The sequence below is a fragment of the Carassius auratus genome, chromosome 29 (assembly GCF_003368295.1).
Source record: "Carassius auratus strain Wakin chromosome 29, ASM336829v1, whole genome shotgun sequence".
Lineage (NCBI taxonomy): Eukaryota > Metazoa > Chordata > Actinopteri > Cypriniformes > Cyprinidae > Carassius > Carassius auratus.
The window spans coordinates 10,281,881-10,306,787 of record NC_039271.1 but is presented as its reverse complement, the minus strand read 5'-3'; the positions used below and the strand labels follow the sequence as shown (position 1 = coordinate 10,306,787).

At 37.9% G+C, this 24,907-nt stretch overlaps 1 protein-coding gene across 1 annotated transcript in view; it reads left to right on the top strand.

The window, feature by feature from the left end:
- LOC113048675 (phenylalanine-4-hydroxylase-like) overlaps nt 1-24,907 on the top strand; it is a 36,525-nt gene that overhangs the window by 10,443 nt on the left and 1,175 nt on the right. Inside the window, exons 2-5 of the mRNA XM_026210529.1 lie at nt 23,896-23,952; nt 24,084-24,179; nt 24,408-24,541; nt 24,637-24,752. Of these exons, the coding sequence (XP_026066314.1) occupies nt 23,896-23,952; nt 24,084-24,179; nt 24,408-24,541; nt 24,637-24,752 (403 nt within the window). The remainder of the gene's footprint in view (nt 1-23,895; nt 23,953-24,083; nt 24,180-24,407; nt 24,542-24,636; nt 24,753-24,907) is intronic.

Here is a 24,907-nt window from a genome sequence, read left to right as displayed (position 1 = left end):
ACTCTTGAAAATTGGCACACACCTTGGAACCTGCGGCCATTAGGGCTGGGCAGAGACAGATATACGGGCGTGGCACAGGGGCTCTACAGCGCCCCCTGGAATACTGAGGGCCATATATCATACATACTTGCACGTAGACACACGAAACTCGGTACACATGTAGATCTCATCAAACCAAACAACTTTCGTACTGCATGTCATAGGCTCCGCCCAACAGGAAGTTGGTTATTTAGGGTTTAGTATTCATATTTTTCGTCAAAGTTGTGGGGGCTTTTGGGGTCCTTAACATACTCAAAAACTCTTGAAAATTTGCGCACACTTTGGAATCTGTGGCCTTTAGGAGCCTGCAGAGGCTGGGACCCGGGCGTGGCACAAGGGCTCTACGGCGCCCCCTGGAACACAGTCAGAAATGTTGATGTATAGCTCACACATACTTGCACATATTCATATGAAACTCAGTACACATATAGATCTCATCGTGCCGAACAACTTTCGTATTGCATGTCATAGGCTCCGCCCAACAGGAAGTCAGCTATTTAGAGTTATGTAAAAAGCGCATGCTCTGGAATTTGAAATACTTGTCATAGGTTTTTTTGCAGATTGCCACCAAATTCGGTCAACATGATCTCAAGACATTGGGGATGAAAAATTGCCAGGGGATTTTTGATATCTCTAACGGTTTGCTCGTGGCGAGGTGTTGAAATTATGGCGAGAAATGAGAAACAGGAAGTGTCTAATACCATCCACATACATTTCCTGATTTTAATCAAACTTCATCAGATTATTCTTTGTATGATGTCGATCGCATATATGTGACTATTAGGAGTCAAAGTTATAGCGCCACCAACTGGCAGCAGGAAGTGTGTCATTTTCAAAATGCTTTGAATTCAGCATCTTATTATTACTCGATTTGCTTCAAACTTCATCAGAATAATGTTAAAACACAGCCTATATAAATCTGCTGGGGGGATATTGATATCTAAAAATATTGTTGCCGTGGCAACATGTTAAACTGGAATACTTCTCAGGTGATTTTGAGGCATATAACATGCTTAGAATTTCATCAAACTCAGAACACATATCAGTATTTATGATAACTAGACACTGGCAAAAGTTCATAAGAGGGCGTGGAAGAGGCACTCTATAGCGCCACCTTTTGTCAAAAGTGGGGGGGTTAGTTTTAGCTACAGACACCAAACTCGGTACAAAAATTGTTCTCATCAAGACGGACAACTTTCTAATTCACAGTCATCAGCTACGATCAACAGGAAGTCAGCTATTTTGATTTGAATGTGGATTTTTTTTTACATTTAGCTGTGAATTAATGCATACTGCTCAGAGGAGAGTAACACTATACACACCAAATTTTGTCTACATGATGCCAAAACATTTTAAACAACTTAAATTGCCAATAGATTTTGGATAGCTTGAACGGTTTTGTCTCTGTGATTTTTTTTAAATGACATTAAAAATGGAATTATTAATTTTCCTGCATTTTTTAATTCCAAACACTTCAAAACCTTTTTTCATACAGACAAAAAGTCATTCTGAGTAAATATGGATAGTTTCACGACTTTACAACACTGTATGGGTAACAGAAAATTAAAAAACTGTCAGACATCTCATCTCACTTCTGTCCCTCTGTTTGAGTATATGTGCTTAGACTTCGATTGTCTGAGAGAAATTGCGCCCCTACAGGTGCAATTACCGGAGTTTTAGTTTCTCTTTTAAATCGGTTAAAATACAAATAAATACTTAGATTTAATTCACACTGACAAGCTAAACCAACATATATGATTATTACCGGGTCAGGGCTCATTAATAATTGATGTGTGGTCAGTGATACGTGAGAAACACGAGAGATGAATCACCGCTCTGAGCAGGAGCGTGTGGAATGACGAGCTCAGAAAAAACGAGTTTATTCTTGTTTCATAGCTATTAAGAATAAAGTATTGCAGCGATATCACACAATTCACAAATTAGAACACACCAAGAGCTAAATTAAGATGTTTTTTGAACTGTTTGTGTGAAAATTAAATATTTGTGGCTGCCTATCTGAAATCACCGCTCCGATCAGCGCGCACAGCAGTGCCACAAGTTCAAAACTAACAAATTTATTCTTGTTTAAGAGCTTTTTAAAATAAAATATTGCCATAAATGCACACAATACACACATTATAACACAACAAGAGCTAAATACAGGTGTTTGTGACCCGTTTAAGTGTGCAAGACTATTTGAAAGCGCGACTGGCACAATAACATATATCTCTCGAGCTGCAGGATTCTGCCTTTCGTCGTACGAACGAACACATCACGGACAAGATTATTTCAAAATACATAATAGCTTGGCGAATATAAACGAAAACAGCCACGTGAACATAAACTGTTGAGAAATAAATCTGAAGTGGATCTACTGGATTTGAATATTAAGTGACCGCATATACCAGCTGCTTCTGTCTTCAATTTTAATCTTTATATATAAAAAAGGAGACTCATTTGTTGTGGCTGCTTTTTTAATGTAGCGTATTTATTTATTTACTTTTTTATACATTTTGTATAATTTCATAGTTTATGTATTACGATTATAAAAACAAAAATAAATTTAGCCACTCACATAGAAATATCTTAGGCCTTATCCTTTTCTGACAGTTTTAGGGATTTTTAAAAATCCTAAAAAACCTTATTTGTGCTGCAAATAATAATTTCAAACTAATTTGATACTGACCTCTGACATCCTGTGACATGATATTTATTTGAATTTACATAATCTCATGGATGTAACAGTAAATCTGTTCAGCTCACAGATCAAGACTAAGCTGTAATGTAAGCAGAACTTTCACAAATGCTTTTAGGTCAATAAAATCATTACAAAACACTTACAAATCATTTAAGGGATTTGATAACACTGTAAAATAATGTCTAATTTGTTAACATTAGCAAATGCATTGATAACACTTTATAATAACTGCACTCATTAGTAAATAGTCAGTTCATGCTTCATAAAGCCTTGTCCCAATATTAATAGTCAGTAGTAAGCAGTTTATAAATACAGCTATAAATAGCTCATTTATTAAAAAGGAGAGTAAAGGGTCAGTTATCTTCCTATGAAAAATAAAAAAATAAAAATAAACAAACAACAACACTGATTGATACAGAACTCAGAAATGTTATTGTGGATTTATGATAAACTCAGCCTGTAAATGAATTCATTCTCCTCCAAGAAGACACAAGTAGTTCACACCAAACTTTTTTAACATGAAGCCATATACTGAAGATGTTAAATTGCGAATGGGTTTAGGATACCTTAAATGGTGTGGCCATAGAGATTTATTAAAGTAACATAAAAAAAATACCATAGTTATTTTACTATATCTTTAAAATGTTTAATTCCAACTCTTCATAATTTTTTATATACCTAGAAGTCATCATTTGAAGAAAGCACAGTAAGTTTCATAGCTTTATCATTTTCAAGAGCCAGCATAAAATTAGAACTATCATAACATATAAATCAAGCTGGCAATTCTTAGTACCAATAATGACCACCAGATGGAGCTATATGATCACTTTTAAATAATTATTGTAGAAACAAGTATGATTTAAATCATTTATAGAAATCTTTCAAAGAAAAATAATATGAATTTTATGTATTTTACTGATAAAATGACCCTCACTTAATTAGAACAACATGCTGAAGTATTTTGAACTGTATATTAAGAATAATTCTTTATAGGCTTTATGGACAGATACGTTTTGAGTGACTCTTGAAGGTTCAGCACCACATCCTCTTTTACTACTGTTTAAAGAATGTATCTTACAGTACAGGTGCGGATGAATTTTGAATAGCTTGAATGGTTTTGTCGTGGTGATTTTTTGAAATAACAGTAAAAAAGTAACCAGTAAATGTCTTTTATTTTTTTAAGTGCAGCTTCTAAACACTTCAAAAAAATGTACACATAGAAGACAAGTCATTCTGAGGAAATATGCATATTTTCATGACTATACAACACTATATGGATGATAGAAAATTAAAAAACTATCATACATCTGATGTCACTCTGTCCCTCTGTCACTGTGGGTAATGTGTGTGTGTGTATGTGTGTGTGTATGTGTGTGTGTGTGTGTGTGTGTGTTAAGTGAATTAGGTGTGAAACTATCAGGGAGCATTTAGTCTCCAGCGCCAACATTTTACAGAACTGCCACTTTCCTGGAGTCTCAGAATTACTCGGTGTCAGGTTCTGAGAGATCTAAGATTCCAAAAAATGATTTGATTAGAATACCATGAAGTATTGTGAAATACTATATATTAAGACTTTATATATAGGCTTTATGAACAGATTAGAGTGACTCGTGAAGGACCAGCACCACCTCCTTTTGTCCGATGGTTTGAGGAATATATCTTCCAGAATCCGGGATTAAGATTTAGGAGCTCATTTTTATTCCACCTCCTTTCCTGAAAGTCTGTCTTGCAGAATTGACTAAAAATTAATCTTCACATTAATTCCTAATTATTTTGCAATTATTTTTGTCAGTTCTTCTTGACCTGTTTTTTTTTTTTCTTCTTCTTTTCTGACCTCATGACCCAGTCAGCATTTTTGTACAATGGTCAAGTCTTAACTTATCCATTTCTGTATTGCATTTGTGTTTGATATTTCTCATGGGTATTTCATAATTTTCGACTTTGAGTTCAAACAGTTTGAGTTAAAACTCTTTTTTAGCGCATTTCATCTGTAAAAGAAAACAGCCTAATAATTCTGCACATGAATATAAGGAGTTTTTCTCTTACAGCTTTCCTGGACTATTGTATAGCACTCATAAATGATTAAATAAAAAATAATGGTAGTTATTAAGATTGATATGGTTTGGAATTGGTAAAATGTGCTTGGAAAAAATCACAATAAAACAATGTTTTAATGTTTAAGTTTGGAATATTAACTGACATAAATTAATGCTATATAAATATTGTTCATGTTAACATAATGTTTATAAATGAAATCTTATTGTAAAGTGTTACTAAATATATATATATATATATATATATATATGTTTGGGGAATATATATATATATTGTTCTGTGAATGTGATTTTAAAGTCTAGATGATTCGGATTAACCCTTTAACCGCCATATCCTTTAAAACGTCACTGCCAGAGGGATATTGTGAATGCATGTGCCCGCTGGACACAGTTTACCTGATGCCACCGGGGTGGCGATGGCATTGGTGGCTTGAGCCCGCCATCGCTGCTTGCAGCTATATTTATTATTATTTTTATTTTTTATTAAACCTTCCGGGGTGTTTTGGGGGCCTTAACATGCTCAAAAACTCTTGAAAATTGGCACACACATTGGAATCTGCGGCCATCAGGACGCCGCAGAGGCTGGGACCCGGGCGTGGCACAGGGGCTCTACAGCGCCCCCTGGAAGACAGTCAGAATTCTTGAACCATAGCTCACACACACTTGCATGTATTTATATCAAGCTCGGTACACTTATAGATCTCATTGAGCCGAACAACTTTCACACTTTATGTCATAGGCTCCGCCCAACAGGAAGTCAGCTATTCAGGGCTGTTTAAAAAAAGCATGCTCTGGAATTTGAAATACTCCTCTGAGGTTTTCAACCCGTTCGCCACGAAACTCGGTGAACATGATCTCAAGACATTGAGGATGAAAAATTGCGAGGGGATTTTTGATATCTCGAACGGTTTGCCCGTGGCGAGGCATGGAACTTATGGCGAGAAATGAGAAACAGGAAATGTCTAATAACATCCACATACATTTCCTGAATTTGATCAAACTTCATGGGTTTGTTCGTTGTATGATACCGATTGTATATATGTGGCTATTAAGAGTCAACGTTATAGCGCCACCAACTGGCAGCAGGAAGTGTGTCATTTTCCAAATGCTTTGAATTCAGCATCTTATTTTTACTCGATTTACTTAAAACTTCATCAGAATAATGACAAAACACGGCCGATGTAAATCTGTTGTGGGGATATTGATATCTGATATAGTGTTGCCATGGCAACGTGTCAAACTTGAATGTTCTGTTATGGTGAGTTTGAGGCAGACAACAAGCTCAGATTTACATGAAACTCAAAACACATATCAGTATTAGTGATAGCTAGACAATGGCAAAAGCTTTTAAAAGGGCGTGAAGGAGGCACTCTATAGCGCCACCTTTTGTCAAAAGTGGGGGGGTTAGTTTTAGCTACAGACACCAAACTTGGTACATAAATTGTTCTTTTCAAGACGGACAACTTTCTAATTCACAGTCATCAGCCACGATCAACAGGAAGTCAGCTATTTTGATTTGAATGTGTATTTTTGAGATTTTACAGTTGTGAATTAATGCATACTCCTCACATGGGAAGTACACTATACACACCAAACTTTGACTACATGAAGAAACAACATCGAGGAACTTAAATTGCGAACGGATTTTGGTTAGCTTGAACGGTTTTGACGTGGTGATTTTTTTAAAGGACAGTAAGAAGGGAAACATTAATTGTATTGTATGTCTAAATTGCAGCTTCCAAACACTTCAAGGCATGTTTTCATACAGAGATCAAATCATTATGAGGAAATATGCATAGTTTCATGACTTTACAACACTGTATGGATAAAAGAAAAGAAAAAACTGTCAGACTTCTCAACTGACATGATCTCACTCTGGCCACTCCGTCTGTGTGAGGAAAGGGAGGGGGAGAGGGAGGGGGAGTGTGAGTGTGAGGGGGTTGGTGACTGTGAATCTTTGGTGACTGACAGTGTGTGTGGATTGTAGGGAGGGGCTGTCTGGCAGAGAGAGAGAGAGAGAGAGAGAGAGAGAGAGAGACCTAATCATTCCTTTAATAATCAGGAAAAAAAATCTATATTTTAAATTGTTATTGTTTTTGTTGTTGCTAATGGTGGTGTTTTTTTCCTTTCATTACAGGTTAAGAAATCTCTTAGGCCTTATCCTTTTCTGACAGTTTTTGGGATTTAAAAACATCCTAAGAAGCCTTATTTGTGCTGCAAATTATAATTTCAAACTCATTTGATACTGACCTATGACAACCTGTGACGTGACATGACATTTATTAATCTCATGGATGTAACAGTAAAACTCTTCAACTGACAGATTAAGCTGCAATGCAAGCAAAACTATTTCACAAATGCTTATAGGTCATTAAAATCATTACAAAACACTAATAAATTATTAAAGGGTTTGGTAACACTGTATAATAATGTCTAATTTGTTAACATTAGTAAATGCATTGGTAACACTTTATAATAACTGCACTCATTAGCTAAGCATTAGTAAATAGTTCATGATTATAAAGCCTTTTCCCTTGATAATAGTCATTATTAAGCAGGAATACATCTCTAATTACATTGTTCTTGGTTTAAAAGCACATATATTACAAAGGAGATTAAAGTTTCAGTTGTCTTATAAAATAAATCAATAAACACAACCCAGTTTGATTCAGAATTCAGAAATATTTATTTCAAGATGCAATAAAAGGAAACTGTACACTTGAAAAGGTTTTGAGCGATTCTTGAAGGACTAGCATCACCTTCACTTGTACGATGGTTTGAGGAATATATCTTCCAGATAGTACCGCCGCTCCCTATATGCAGAGTATGCAGTCTTCGTAGAGCACCAACTCCCAGAGGGGGCACCAGTTGCTCAAAAAAAACAAAACAATTAAAGCTGCAAGCAGCGATGAACGGGCCCTCGCACCCGGGCTCACCGCCATCGTGTGGCTTTAGTTAATAGGTGAACGGTGAGAAATATGCGTTTAAACTCATAAATATAAGTAGAATATATCAATGTTTATTCCATATATGTGCCAATCTTCCTGTTGCCAGCAGGTGGCGCTATCATTATAATGGAATATTGGCCTTCAGATGTGTTCAGGGCAGGACTTTTATCGAACATGTGAGGTTTGGGGAGGATTGGACACTTTATGCCTGAGTTACAACAACATCCTATTTCATGGCGAAACAATGAAATTTGTCAGGCCGCCATGGACACGCCCTTTAACGAAACCTCAAGATCTTCGCAATTTAAGATCGCAAAAGGCTTTAGATTACACTGACCAAGTTTGGTGTTGATCTGAATAAATATCTAGGAGGAGTTCGTTAAAGTACAACCCCTGAAAATGGCCAAAACAACACTAATTTTGCAGAGAAAATTCCAAATAACTGACTTCCTGTTGGGATTCGGACTTCGTACCAAGAGACTTTTTCGTAGATATTGGTGTGTTACATGTGTGTACCGATTCTTGTACATGTACGTGAAACATAGCTCAAGGCGCACTCCGTTTAAAGTGTATACGCACTCCGTTGAAAGTGTATAGGTGGCGCTATTGAGCCATTTTGCCACACTCGATGGAATATTGGCCTTCAGATCTGTTCAGGCCAGGACCCTTATCACACAAGTGAAGTTTGGGCAAGATCGGACATTTTATGCCTGAGTTATAACATCTTTTATTCCCATGGCGAGACATCGAACTTCATCACGGCGCCATGGACACACCTTTTAACAAAAACTCAAGATATTCACAACTAAACATCACACAGGTCTTTAGATTAGACTGACCACAAAAAAGACATTGATGTCATAACATTTCTAGGAGTAGTTTGTTGCAGTGTAAAATATGTAACTTCCTGTTGCCAATAGGTGGCGCTATGACTATAACTGAATATTGGCATGTAGATCTGTTCAGATCAAGAGTCTTATCCAACATGTGAAGTTTGGGGCAGATTGGACATTGTATGTCTGAGTTACAGCAACTTCCTTTTTCATGGCGAAACATCGAAATTTTTCAGGCCGCCATGGACCCGCCCTTTAACGAAACCTCAAGTCCTTCGCAATTTATTATCGCAAAGGGCTTTAGATTACACTGACCAAGTTTGATGTTGATCTGAATAAATCTCTAGGAGGAGTTTGTTAAAGTACAACCCCTGAAAATGGCAAAAACAACAGCAATTTTGAAGGGAAAATTCAAAATAACCGACTTCCTGTTGGGATCCGGATTTCGTACCAAGAGACTTTTTTGTAGGTATTGGAGTGTTACATGTGTGTACCAATTTTTGTACATGTACGTGAAACATAGCTCGAGGCGCACTCCGTTGAAAGTGTATAGGTGGCGCTATAGAGCCATTCTGCCACACCCGGTGGAATATTGGCCTGCAGATCTGTTCAGGCCAGGACTCTTATCACACATGTGAAGTTTGGGGAAGATCGGACATTTTATGCCTGAGTTATAACATCTTTTATTCGCATGGCGAGACATCGAACTTCGTCGCGGCGCCATGAACAAGCCTTTTAACGAAAACTCAAGATCTTCACAACTGAACATCGCACAGGCCTTTAGATTAGACTGACCACAAAAAAGACATTGATGTCATAAAATTTCTAGGAGTAGTTCGTCGCAGCATAAAATATGTCACTTCCTGTTGCCAATAGGTGGCGCTATGACTATAACTGAATATGGGCATGTCAATCTGTTCAGGTTCGGAGTCTCATCAAACATGTGAAGTTTGGGGCAGATTGGTCATTGTATGTGTGAGTTATAGCAACTTCATTTTTCATGGCGAATCATCGAAATTCGCCAGGCCGCCACGGACACGCCCTTCAACGAAAAGTCAGGATCTTCGCAATTTAACATCGCAAAGGCCTTTAGATTAGGCATACCAAATTTGGTGTTGATTTGAAGAACTCTCTAGGAGGAGTTCGTTAAAATACAACACATGGAAATGACCAAAATTACACAAAATATGCTCATAATATTAAAAATAACCGACTTCCTGTTGGGTTTAGAATTTCGCTCCAAGAGTCTTTTTTGTAGGTATTGGTGTGTTACATATGTGTGCCAATTTTCGTGCATGTACGTGAAACATAGCTGGAAGGCTGTTGATTTTCTTGGTATAGGTGGCGCTGTCGAGCCATTTTGCCACACCCTCTTCTGAATCCTATATCAGACGAAAATTTTCACCAGGTTTGACGAGTGTGCAAAGTTTCATGACTTTTTGAGCATGTTAAAGCCCTCAAAAATGCAATTCATTCGGGAGAAGAAGAAGAAGAAGAAGAAGAAGAATAATAATAATAAAAAACAAAGCAGATACAAGAGGGTCCTCGCACCTCGGTGCTCGGGCCCTAATTAAAGCTGCAAGCAGCGATGAACGGGCCCTCGCACCCGGGCTCACCGCCAGCGAGTGGCTTTAGTAAAAAGGTGAACAGTGAGAAATATGCATTTAATGTCCTAAATATAAGTGGAATATATCAAAGTATATCCAATATATGTGCCAATCTTACCGTTGCCAGCAGGTGGCGCTATCACTGTAATGGAATATTGGCCTTCAGATGTGTTCAGGCCAGGACTCTTATCAAACATGTGAAGTTTGGGGAAGATTGAACATTTTATGCTTGAGTTACAACAACTTCTCTTGCTGTGGCAAGACATCAAATTTTGTCATGGCGCCATGGAAACGCCCTTTAACAAAAACTCAAGATCTCCAAAAGTTAACATTGCACAGGCCTTTAGATTAGACTGACCACAAAATATATGTTAATCTCAAAAAAATTATAGGAGTATTTTGTCGCAGTGTAAAACATGTCACTTCCTGTTGCCAATAGGTGGCGCTATGACTATAACTGAATGTGGGCAAGTAGATCTGTTAAGGGCAGAAGTTTTATCTAACATGTGAAGTTTGGGGCAGATTGGACATTGTATGTCTGAGTTACAACAACTTCCTTTTTCATGGCGAAACATCGAAATTTGTCAGGCCGCCATGGACACGCCCTTTAACGAAATCTAAAGATCTTCGCAATTTAACATCGCAAAGGGCTTAAGATTACACTGACCAGGTTTGGTGTTGATCTGAATAAATCTCTAGGAGGAGTTCGTTAAAGTACAACCCCTGAAAATGGCAAAAACAACGCCAATTTTGCAGAGAAAATTCTAAATAACCGACTTCCTGTTGGGATTCGGATTTCGTGCCAAGAGACTTTTTTGTAGGTATTGGTGTGTTACATGTGTATACCGATTTTTGTACATGTACGTGAAACATAGCTCGAGGCACACTCTGTTGAAAGTGTATAGGTGGCGCTATCGAGCCATTTTGCCACACCTGATGGAATTTTGGCCTTCAGATGTGTTCAGGCCAGGACTCTTATCACACATGTGAAGTTTGGGGAAGATCGGACATTTTATGCCTGAGTTATAACATCTTTTATTCCCATGGCGAGACATCGAACTTCGTGACGGCGCCATGGACACACCTTTTAACGAAAACTCAAGATCTTCACAACTGAACATCGCACAGGCCTTTAGATTAGACTGACCACAAAAAATACATTGATGTCATAAAATTTCTAGGAGTAGTTCATCGCAGTGTAAAATATGTCACTTCCTGTTGCCAATAGGTGGCGCTATGACTATAACTGAATATGGGCATGTCAATCTGTTCAGGTCAGGAGTCTCATCAAACATGTGAAGTTTGGGGCAGATTGGTCATTGTATGTCTGAGTTATAGCAACTTCCAGTTTCATGGCGAATCATCGAAATTCGCCAGGCCACCACGGACACGCCCATTAACGAAAACTCAAAAGCTTCGCAATTTAACATCGCAAAGGCCTTCAGATTAGGCATACCAAATTTGGTGTTGATCTGAATGAATCTCTAGGAGGAGTTCGTTAAAATACAACGCATGGAAATGACAAAAATGACACAAAATTTGCTCATAATATTAGTAATAACCGACTTCCTGTTGGGTTTTGGATTTTGCTCCAAGAGACTTTTTTGTAGGTATTGGAGAGTTACATGTGTATACCGATTTTCATACATGTACATGAAACGTAGCTCGAGGCGCACACCGTTGAACGTGTATAGGTGGCGCTGTTGAGCCATTTTGCCACACCCACTTCTGAAACCCATATCAGACGTAAATTTTCGCCAGTTCTGAGGTGTGTGCAAAGTTTCATGACTTTTCGAGCATGTTTAGGCCCTCAAAAATGCGATTCATCTTAGAGAAGAAGAATAATAATAATAATTAAAGCTGCAAGCAGCGATGAACGGGCCCTCGCACCCTGGCTCACCGCCATCGTGTTGCTTTAGTAAAAAGGTGAACGTTGAGAAATATGCATTTAATGTCCTAAATATAAGTGGAATATATCAAAGTATATCCCATATATGTGCCAATCTTACCGTTGCCAGTAGGTGGCGCTATCATTAAAATGGAATATTGGCCTTCAGATGTGTTCAGGCCAGGACTCTTATCAAACATGTGAAGTTTGGGGAAGACTGAACATTTTATGCTTGAGTTACAACAACTTCTCTTGCTGTGGCAAGACATCAAATTTTGTCATGGCGCCATGGAAACGCCCTTTAACAAAAACTCAAGATCTCCAAAAGTTAACATTGCACAGGCCTTTAGATTAGACTGACCACAAAATGTATGTTAATCTCAAATTATAGGAGTAGTTTTTCGCAGCGTAAAACATGTCTGTCATTTCCTGTTGCCAATAGGTGGCGCTATGACTATAACTGAATGTGGGCATGTAGATCTGTTAAGGGCAGAAGTTTTATCTAACATGTGAAGTTTGGGGCAGATTGGACATTGTATGTCTGAGTTACAGCAACTTCCTTTTTCATGGCGAAACATCGAAATTTGTCAGGCCGCTATGGACACGCCCTTTAACGAAATCTAAAGATCTTCGCAATTTAACATCGCAAAGGGCTTAAGATTACACTGACCAGGTTTGGTGTTGATCTGAATAAATCTCTAGGAGGAGTTCGTTAAAGTACAACCCCTAAAAAAGGCAAAAACAACGTCAATTTTGAAGAGAAAATTCTAAATAACCGACTTCCTGTTGGGATTCGGATTTCGTGCCAAGAGACTTTTTTGTAGGTATTGGTGTGTTACATGTGTATACCGATTTTTGTACATGTACGTGAAACATAGCTCGAGGCACACTCTGTTGAAAGTGTATAGGTGGCGCTATCGAGCCATTTTGCCACACCTGATGGAATGTTGGCCTTCAGATGTGTTCAGGCCAGGACTCTTATCACACATGTGCAGTTTGGGGAAGATCGGACATTTTATGCCTGAGTTATAACATCTTTTATTCCCATGGCGAGACATCGAACTTCGTGACGGCGCCATGGACACGCCTTTTAATGAAAACTCAAGATCTTCACAACTTAACATCGCACAGGCCTTTATATTAGACTGACCACAAAAAATACATTGATGTCATAAAATTTCTAGGAGTAGTTCATCGCAGTGTAAAATATGTCACTTCCTGTTGCCAGTAGGTGGCGCTATGACTATAACTGAATATGGGCATGTCAATCTGTTTAGGTCAGGAGTCTCATCAAACATGTGAAGTTTGGGGCAGACTGGTCATTGTATGTCTGAGTTATAGCAATTTCCTGTTTCATGGCGAGTCATCGAAATTCGCCAGGCCGCCACGGACACGCCCATTAACGAAAACTCAAAAGCTTCGCAATTTAACATCGCAAAGGCCTTCAGATTAGCCATACCAAATTTGGTGTTGATCTGAATGAATCTCTAGGAGGAGTTCGTTAAAATACAACGCATGGAAATGACAAAAATGACACAAAATTTGCTCATAATATTAGTAATAACCGACTTCCTGTTGGGTTTCGGATTTTGCTCCAAGAGACTTTTTTGTAGGTATTGGAGAGTTACATGAGTATACCGATTTTCATACATGTACATGAAACGTAGCTCGAGGCGCACACCGTTGAACGTGTATAGGTGGCGCTGTTGAGCCATTTTGCCACACCCACTTCTGAAACCCATATCAGACGTAAATTTTCGCCAGTTCTGAGGTGTGTGCAAAGTTTCATGACTTTTCGAGCATGTTTAGGCCCTCAAAAATCCGATTCATTTTGGAGAAGAAGAATAATAATAATAATAATAATAATAATAATAATAAACGGAGCAATTCCAAGAGGGTCCTCACACCATCGGTGCTCGGGCCCTAAATATGCGCCATTCTCCCATCCGCGTTCGCGACCACTCAATAGCATTTGAGAAGAAAGACTTGTAGTCACAAAACAATTGTAATGTGTTCATATAGGTGTCAGCTACAATGCACACCTTATACATTTTTTTATACATTTTAAAATAAAGTGTTACTAAAGTTATATATATTGTTCTGTGTATGTGATTTCAAAGTATAGATTGGTCGGATTAACCCTTTAACTGCCACATCCCTTAAAACTTGATTGTCAGAGGGTTACTGTAAATGCTTATGCCCGCTGGGCACAGTTTTCCCGATGCCACCAGGGTGGCGTTGCACTGATGGCTTGAGCCCGACATCGCTGCTTGCAGCTATATTTATTATTATTATTCTTCTCTAAGATGAATCGCATTTTTGAGGGCCTAAACATGCTCGAAAAGTCATGAAACTTTGCACACACCTCAGAACTGGCGAAAATTTACGTCTGATATGGGTTTCAGAAGTGGGTGTGGCAAAATGGCTCAACAGCGCCACCTATACACGTTCAACGGTGTGCGCCTCGAGCTACGTTTCATGTACATGTATGAAAATCGGTATACACATGTAACTCTCCAATACCTACAAAAAAGTCTCTTGGAGCAAAATCCGAAACCCAACAGGAAGTCGGTTATTTCTAATATTATGAGCAAATTTTGTGTCATTTTTGTCATTTCCATGTGTTGTATTTTAACGAACTCCTCCTAGAGATTAATTCAGATCAACACCAAATTTGGTATGCCTATTCTAAAGGCCTTTGCGATGTTAAATTGCGAAGCTTTTGAGTTTTCGTTGAAGGGCCTGTGTGTGGCGGCCTGGCGAATTTCGATGATTCGCCATGAAACAGGAAGTTGCTATAACTCAGACATACAATGACCAATCTGCCCCAAACTTCACATGTTTGATGAGACTCCTGTCCTGAACAGTTTGACATGACCATATTCAGTTATAGTCATAGTGCCACCTATTGGCAACAGGAAGTGACATATTTTACGCTGCGACAAACTACTCCTAGAAATTTTTGACATCAATGTCTTTTTTGTCGTCAGTCTAATCTAAAGGCCTGTACGATGTTAAATTGAGAAGATCTTGAGTTTTCGTTAAAGGGCGTGTCCATGGCGCCATGTCAAAGTTCGATGTCTCGCCATGGGAGTAGAAGTTGTTGTAACTCAGTCATAAAATATCAGATCTTGCCCAAACTTCAAATGTTTGATAAGAGTACTGACCTGAACACATCTGGAGGCTAATATTCCATTGGGTGTGGCAAAATGGCTCGATAGCGCCACCTATACATTTTCAATGGAGTGCGCCTCGAGCTACATGTCATATACATGTACGACAATTGGTAAACATATGTAACACACCAATAGCTACAAAAAAGTCTCTTGGTACGAAACCCGAATCCCAACAGGAAGTCGGTTATTTTTAATTTTCCCTGCAAAATTGGTGTTGTTTTTGTCATTTTCAGGGGTTGTATTTTAACGAACTCCTCCTAGAGATTTATTCAGATCAACACCAAACTTGGTCAGTGTAATCTAAAGCCCTTTGCCATGTTAAATTGCGAAGGAATTGAGGTTTCGTTAAAGGGCGTGTCCATGGCGGCCTGACAAATTTCGATGATTCGCCATGAAAAATGATGGTGCTATAACTCACACATACAATGTCCAATCCGCCCCAAACTTCACATTTTTGATAAGACTCTTCACCTGAACAGATCTACATGCCAATATTCAGTTATAGTCATAGCGCCACCTATTGGCAACTGGAAGTGACATATTTTACACTGTGACAAACTACTCCTAGAAATTTTATGACATCAATGTCTTTTTTGTGGTCAGTCTAATCTAAAGACCTGTGTGATGTTTAGCTGTGAAGATCTTGAGTTTTTGTTAAAAGGCATGTCCATGTCGCCATGATGAAGTACGATGTCTCGCCATGGGAATAAAAGATGTTATAACTCAGGCATAAAATGTCCGATCTTGCCCAAACTTCACATGTGTGATAAGGGTCCTGGCTTGAACACATCTGAAGGCCAATATTCCATTATAACGATAGCGCCACCTGCTGGCAACAGGAAGATTGGCACACATATGGAATAAACTTTGATATATTGCACTTATATTTATGAGTTTAAATGCATATTTCTCAACGTTCACCTTTTTACTAAAGCCACACGATGGCGGTGAGCCCGGGTGCGAGGGCCCGTTCATCGCTGCTTGCAGCTTTAATTAGGGCTCAAGCCTGGAGGGCGAGAGCCCTATTGTTTTCCTTAGGATTATTTTTTATTATTATTATTATTATTATTATTATTTTTTTCTAACGTTACGGGGGCTTTTGGGGTCCTTAACATGCTCGAAAACTCTTGAAAATTGTCACACAGATTGGAACCTGCGGCCATTAGGGTCGGGCAGAGACTGATACACGGGCGTGGCACAGGGGCTCTACAGCGCCCCCTGGAATACTGAGGGCCATATATCATACATACTTGCACGTAGACACATGAAACTCGGTACACATGTAGATCTCATTAAACCAAACAACTTTCGTATTGCATGTCATAGGCTCCGCCCAACAGGAAGTTGGCTATTTAGGGTTTATTATTCATATTTTTGGTCAAAGTTGTGGGGGCTTTTGGGGTACCTAACATACTCAAAAACTCTTGAAAATTTGCGCACACTTTGGAATCTGTGGCCTTTAGGAGCCTGCAGAGGTTGGGACCCGGGCGTGGCACAGGGGCTCTATGGCGCCCCCTGGAACACAGTCATAAATGTTGATGTATAGCTCACACATACTTGCACATATTCATATGAAACTCAGTACACATATAGATCTCATTGTGCCGAACAATTTTCGTATTGCATGTCATTGGGCTCCGCCCAACAGGAAGTCAGCTATTTAGAGTTATGTAAAAAGCGCATGCTCTGGAATTTGATATACTTGTCATAGGTTTTTTACTCGTTTACCACCAAACTCGGTCAACATGATCTCAAGACATTGGGGATGAAAAATTGCCAGGGGATTTTTGATATCTCGAACGGTTTGCCCGTGGCGAGGCGTTGAAATTATGGCGAGAATTGAGAAACAGGAAGTGTCTAATACCAGCCACATACATTTCCTGATTTCAATCAAACTTCATCAGATTATTCATTGTATGATGTCGATCACATATATGTGACTATTAGGAGTCAAAGTTATAGCGCCACCAACTGGCAGCAGGAAGTGTGTCATTTTCAAAATGCTTTGAATTCAGCATCTTATTTTTACTCGATTTGCTTCAAACTTCATCAGAATAATGTTAAAACACAGCCGATATGAATCTGCTGGGGGAAATTGGATATCTAAAAATATTGTTGCCGTGGCAACATGTCAAACTGGAATACTTCTCAGGTGATTTTGAGGCATATAACATGCTTAGAATTTCATCAAACTCAGAACACATATCAGTATTAGTGACAGCTAGACACTGGCAAAAGTTCATAAGAGGGCGTGGAAGAGGCACTCTATAGCGCCACCTTTTGTCAAAAGTGGGGGGGTTAGTTTTAGCTACAGACACCAAACTCGGTAAAAAAATTGTTCTTATCAAGACGGACAACTTTCTAATTCACAGTCATCAGCTACGATCAACAGGAAGTCAGCTATTTTGATTTGAATGTGGATTTTTTTTTACATTTAGTTGTGAATTAATGCATACTGCTCAGAGGAGAGTAACACTATACACACCAAACTTTGTCTACATGATGCCAAAACATTTTAAACAACTTAAATTGCCAATGGATTTTGGATAGCTTGAACGGTTTTGTCGTGGTGATTTTTTTTAATGACAGTAAAACTGGAATTATTAATTTTCCTGCATTTTTAAATTCCAAACACTTCAAAACCTTTTTTCATACAGACAAAAAGTCATTCTGAGTAAATATGGATAGTTTCACGACTTTACAACACTGTATGGATAATAGAAAATTAAAAAACTGTCAGACATCTCATATCACTCTGTCCCTCTGTTTGAGTATATGTGCTTCAGACTTCCATTGTCTGAGAGAAATTGCGCCCCTACAGGTGCAATTACCGGAGATTTAGTTTCTCTTTTAAATCGGTTAAAATACAAATAAATACTTGGATTTAATTCACACTGACAAGCTAAACCAACATATATGATTATTATCAGGTCAGGGCTCATTAATAATGGATGTGTGGTCAGTGATATGTGAGAAACACGAGAGATGAATCACCGCTCTGAGCAGGAGGATCTGGAATGATGAGCTCAGAAAAAACGAGTTTATTCTTGTTTTATAGCTATTAAAAATAAAGTATTGCAGCGATATCACACAATTCACCAATTAGAACACACCAAGAGCTAAATTCAGATGTTTTTGAACTGTTTGTGTGAAAATGAAATATTTGCGGCTGCCTATCTGAAATCACGCCTCCGATCAGCGCGTACAGTGTCGAGCTCAAAACAAACGAATTTATTCTTGTTTAAGAGCTTTTTTAAATAAAATATCACCACAAATGCACACAATAAACCCATTGTAACACTACAAGAGCTAAATGCAGGTGTTTGTGACCCGTTTAAGTGTGCAAGACTATTTGAAAGCGCGACTGGCACAATAACATATATCTCTCGAGCTGCAGGATTCTGGCTTTCGTCGTACAAACGAACACATAACGGACAAGATTATTTCAAAATAGCTTGGCGAATATAAACGAAAACAGCCACGTGAACATAAACCGTTGAGAAATATATCTGAAGTGGATCTACTGGATTTGAATATTAAGTGACCGCATATACCAGCTGCTTCTGTCTTAAATTTTAATCTATATAAAAAATGTAATTCATTCATCTTGGCTGCGTTTTTAATGTGTGTACGTATTTATTTATTTATTATTTTGCTCTAACAACAATTAATCTATATTAATTAAATCAATTACATTTTATTTTACATTTGATTTGTCCATTTCTGCATCTAAACGCCTAAAAACATAAAACATGCTCTATTATACTATTGTTAGCAATTTCTTTATCGTCCAATTTATCTGGTGTACACACTTTTATTTTCATAATAAACTTGTTTGTTAGATTATACACAGTTACAGTGGTCTATAATAAATATTAACAGGTTTTATTCAAGCTGTTTAGAATGATTGCAGTAGGCTAAAAAACATTGGAAAACAATAACTGTTGTACTTTTTTATATATTTTGTATAATTTCATAGTTTATGCATTATAGTTATAAAGACAAATAAATTTAGCCACTCACATAGAAATCTTAGGCCTTATCCTTTTCTTACAGTTTTAGGAATTTTAAAAAATCGTAAAAAACCTTATTTGTGCTGCAAATAATAATTTCAAACTCAAAAAGTAAATAGTCAGTTCATGCTTTATAAAGCCTTGTCCCAATATTAATAGTCAGTAGTAAGCAGTTTATAAATACAGCTATAAATAGCTTGTTTTTGGTTTATAAGCACATTTATTAAAAAGGAGAGTAAAGGATCAGTTATCTTCCTATGAAAAATAAAAAAATAAAAATAAACAAGAAGACACAAGTAGTTCACACCAAACTTTTTTTTTTAACATGAATCCAATATACTGAAGATGTTAAATTGCGAATGGGTTTAGGACACCTTAAATGGTGTGGCCATAGCAATTTATTAAAGTAACATAAAAAATACAATAGTTATTTTACTATATCTTTAAATTTTTTCATTCCAAACTCTTCATAATTTTCTATATACGTAGAAGTCATCATTTGAAGGAACCACAGTAAGTTTCAAAGCTTTATCATTTTCAAGAGCCAGCAAAAAATTAAAACTATCATAACTTATAAATGAAGCTTGCAATTCTTAGTACCAATAATGGCCACCTGATGGAGCTATAGGATTACTTTTAAATAATTATTGTAGAAACAAGTATGATTTAAATCATTTATAGAAATCTTTCAAATAAAAATAATATGAATTTTATGTATTTTACTGATAAAATGACCCTCACTTAATTAGAATAACAAGCTGAAGTATTGTGAACTGTATATTAAGAATAATTCTTTATAGGCTTTATGGACAGATACGTTTTGAGTGACTCTTGAAGGTTCAGCACCACATCCTCTTTTACCACTGTTTAAAGAATGTATCTTACAGTACAGGTGTGGATGAATTTTGGATAGCTTGAATGGTTTTGTCGTGGTGATTTTTTGAAATAACAGTAAAAAAGTAACCAGTAAATGTCTTTTATTTTTTTAAAGTGCAGCTTCTAAACACTTCAAAAAAATTACACATAGAAGACAAGTCATTCTGAGGAAATATGCATAGTTTCATGACTATACAACACTATATAGATGATAGAAAATTAAAAAACTATCATACATCTGATGTCACTCAGTCCCACTGTCACTGTGGGTAATGTGTGTGTGTGTGTGTGTGTGTGTGTGTGGGTGTTAACTGAACTAGGTGTGAAACTATCAGGGAGCATTTAGTCTCCAGCGCCAACATTTTATAGAACTGCCACTTTCCTGGAGTCTCAGAATTACAATTTGTCAGGTTCGGAGAGATCTAAGATTCCAAAAAATTATTTAATTAGAATATCATGAAGTATTGTGGAATACTATATATTAAGACTTTATATATAGGCTTTATGAACAGATTAGAGTGACTCGTGAAGGACCAGCACCACCTCCTCTTGTCTGATGGTTTGAGGAATATATCTTCCAGAATCCTGGATTAATATATTATATATTATATATATATATATATATTATATATATATATATATATATATATATATATATATATATATATATATATATATATATATATATAAATGTGATTTTAATGTCTAGATGATTCGGATTAACCCTTTAACTGCCGTATCCTTTAAAACCTCACTGCCAGAGGGCTATTGTGAATGCATGTGCCCGCTGGGCACAGTTTACCTGATGCCACCGGGGTGGCGATGGCATTGGTGGCTTGAGCCCGCCATCGCTGCTTGCAGCTATATTTATTATTATTATTATACTTCTCCAAAATGAATCGCATTTTTGAGGGCCTAAACATACTCAAAAAGTCATGAAACTTTGCACACACCTCAGAACTGGCGAAAATTTACATCTGATATGGGTTTCAGAAGTGGGTGTGGCAAAATGGCTCGACAGCGCCACCTATACATGTTCAACGGTGTGCGCCTCGAGCTATGTTTCACGTACATGTATGAAAATCGGTACACATGTGTAACTCTCCAGTACCTACAAAAAAGTCTCTTAGAGCAAAATTCTAAACCCAACAGGAAGTCGGTTATTTTTAATATTATGAGCAAATTTTGTGTCATTTTTGCCATTTCCATGCGTTGTATTTTAACGAACTCCTCCTAGAGACTTATTCAGATCAACACCAAGTTTGGTATGCCTAATCTAAAGGCCTTTGCGATGTTAAATTGCGAAGCTTTTGAGTTTTCGTTAATGGTCGTGTCCGTGGCGGCCTGGCGAATTTCGATGATTCGCCATGAAACAGGAAGTTGCTATAACTCAGACATACAATGACCAATCTGCCCCAAACTTCACATGTTTGATGAGTCTCCTGACCTGAACAGATTGACATGCCCATATTCAGTTATAGTCATAGCGCCACCTACTGGCAACAGGAAGTGACATATTTTACACTGCGATGAACTACTCCTAGAAATTTTATGACATCAATGTATTTTTTGTGGTCAGTCTAATCTAAAGGCCTGTGCGATGTTAAGTTTTGAGATCTTGAGTTTTCGTTAAAAGGCGTGTCCATGGCGCCGTCACGAAGTTCGATGTCTCGCCATGGGAATAAAAGATGTTATAACTCAGGCATAAAATGTCCGATCTTCCCCAAACTTCACATGTGTGATAAGAGTCCTGGCCTGAACACATCTGAAGGCCAAAATTCCATCAGGTGTGGCAAAATGGCTCGATAGCGCCACCTATACATTTTCAACAGAGTGCGCCTCGAGCTATGTTTCACGTACATGTACAAACATCGGTATACACATGTAACACACCAATACCTACAAAAAAGTCTCTTGGTACGAAATCCGAATCCCAACAGGAAGTCGGTTTTTTCGAATTTTCTCTGCAAAATTGGCGTTGTTTTTGACATTTTCAGGGGTTGTACTTTAACGAACTCCTCCTAGAGATTTATTCAGATCAACACCAAACCTGGTCAGTGTAATCTTAAGCCCTTTGCGATGTTAAATTGCGAAGATCTTTAGATTGCGTTAAAGGGCGTGTCCATGGTGGCCTGACAAATTTCGATGTTTCGCCATGAAAAAGGAAGTTGCTGTAACTCAGACATACAATGTCCAGTCTGCCCCAAACTTCACATGTTAGATAAGACTTCTGCCCTTAACAGATCTACATGCCCACTTTCAGTTATAGTCATAGCGCCACCTATTGGCAACAGGAAGTGACATGTTTTACGCTGCGACAAACTACTCCTATAATTTTTTTAAGATTAACATATATTTTGTGGTCAGTCTAATCTAAAGGCCTGTGCAATGTTAACTTTTGGAGATCTTGAGTTTTTGTTAAAGGGCGTTTCCATGGCGCCATGACAAAATTTGATGTCTTGCCACAGCAAGAGAAGTTGTTGTAACTCAAGCATAAAATGTTCAATCTTCCCCAAACTTCTAATGTTTGATAAGAGTCCTGGCCTGAACACATCTGTAGGCCAATATTCCATTATAATGATAGCGCCACCTGCTGGCAATGGTAAGATTGGCACATATATGGGATATACTTTGATATATTCCACTTATATTTAGGACATTAAATGCATATTTCTCAACGTTCACCTTTTTACTAGAGCAACACGATGGCGGTGAGCCCGGGTGCGAGGGCCCGTTCATCGCTGCTTGCAGCTTTAATTAAAGTATGTGTTCGTTCATATGTGTTAAGGGCTAGATTTTCGCTGGAGGAAACGGCTGTGGTTTGATGAGCGAAAACTTTACAGATGAGAAACCGACTGCTACCTCGTGACCTTTTGTAAACTGTATTTATGACAAAGAACTGCACAGATATGGATATTCTAACAATCTAAACACATACCTTGTGTCCTCTGTTTGTTTAAGTGCGCATGCGCTGCTCCGTTCGCGGTCTGCGCCTCTGCGGATTGAAGAGCGCGCTGAAAGACGGGAGGAGACCGGTCTGACGCTGGTTTCATGTGAAATTTAAGCGGACTGACTCTGAGGCGATCGGATACCGGTTCCATACCCAACCCTACTTTTAAGAAATATATTTTTTGATAAACGAACCCAAAACTGTCTATGTCCTGGCTGGACTGTGATGTGATTTATGTCACGTGCAGGTGCGATGGATCGCGTACAGACCAATAGGGTGTCGGAATGGTATATGTTTATACTTATCATCCAACCACAATCAAATTCACTCACGGATGGCGCGATTTATCTGGATAGGTTTTTTTTTTTTTTTTTGAATGATGACAAGCCGGAATGAAAACAAGCCGAAATGAAATAGCAGTAACGAAGGTATTTTTAAAATGTAAGGAGTAGAAAGTACAGATACTTGCCTGAAAATGTAAGGAGTAGAAGTAAAAAGTCGGCTGAAAAATAATCACTCAAGTAAAGTATAGATACCCCAAATTTATACTTAAGTACAGTAACGAAGTATTTGTACTTCGTTACTTGACACCTCTGCTTTTATTCTCACAATTCTGACATTTTTGAATGAATTATGATATATATATATATATATATATATATTCACAATTGTGAGAAAAATTCAAAATTCAGAAATAAGCTTCTGTAGTATTGTGCAGGTATCTAGAAAACATCTGCTTCATACTTTAAATCTCTAATGTGCATTTATCATTGACGTAATATCCAAATATGATGATGTTTTCTGCTTGATCAGGAAATTGGACTTGCTTCTTTGGGCGCCCCTGATGAGTTCATAGAGAAGCTGGCTACAGTGAGTATAGCTTTAAGTTACAGTAAGAATCAATTTACACATTTTAATTGAGACCATGTTATATCAGACCACAAGGTATTTTTGTCTCTCTTAGAAGGGCTGCATGATTGTAATATTATTTTTTTTTGCAGGTCTACTGGTTCACTGTGGAATTTGGTTTGTGCAAGGAAGGAAATGAAGTAAAGGCTTACGGTGCTGGTCTGCTCTCATCTTTTGGCGAACTGCAGGTATGTACTGTATGTGGTACCTCTCAAAATATATTTCCTTCTGGTTCATGCCCTGTGCTCTAACCCAACAAAGTAAACTGGCTTTTTGCTGCGAGCTTTCAGCAGCACAGTTGAGTTTATTGTGTTATTACTGGAGTGATACACAGAAACGTGAAACTGATGCACAAAAGCATGGCTAAAGTGGAGAACAGACTGGAAAATAAAAGATGTTATTCTGATGCCTTGCAGTACTGTTTGACGGACAAGCCCAAACTTCTGCCCTTCGAGCCAGAGAAGACCTGCCAGCAGAAGTATCCTATTACAGAGTTTCAGCCAGTTTACTTTGTGGCTGAAAGTTTCGAGGACGCCAAAGAAAAAGTCAGGTACAGTGAGAGCATTTAAACCATCTCCAAAATCGTTCTTTCCCTCAGCATTTTTTTCCAGTTATCTGTGTGTTTTTATGGGTTTTTTTTTTTAGGAAATTTGCTTCCATCATTCCAAGACCTTTCTCTGTACGCTACAATGCCTACACACAGAGAATTGAGGTGCTGGATAACACACAGCAGCTGAAGAACCTGGCTGACAACATCAGCGGTGTGTCTTCAGTATTATGTACCACTTAAACTGAATTTTCCCTATATTATACAAGAATTAAGAATTAAATATCAGGATTTTCAGAAAAAAAAAAACAGAATTTTCTGCTGAAAGTAGAAATGAGAATGAGAATGAGAAGAATGAGTGGGGGGGGG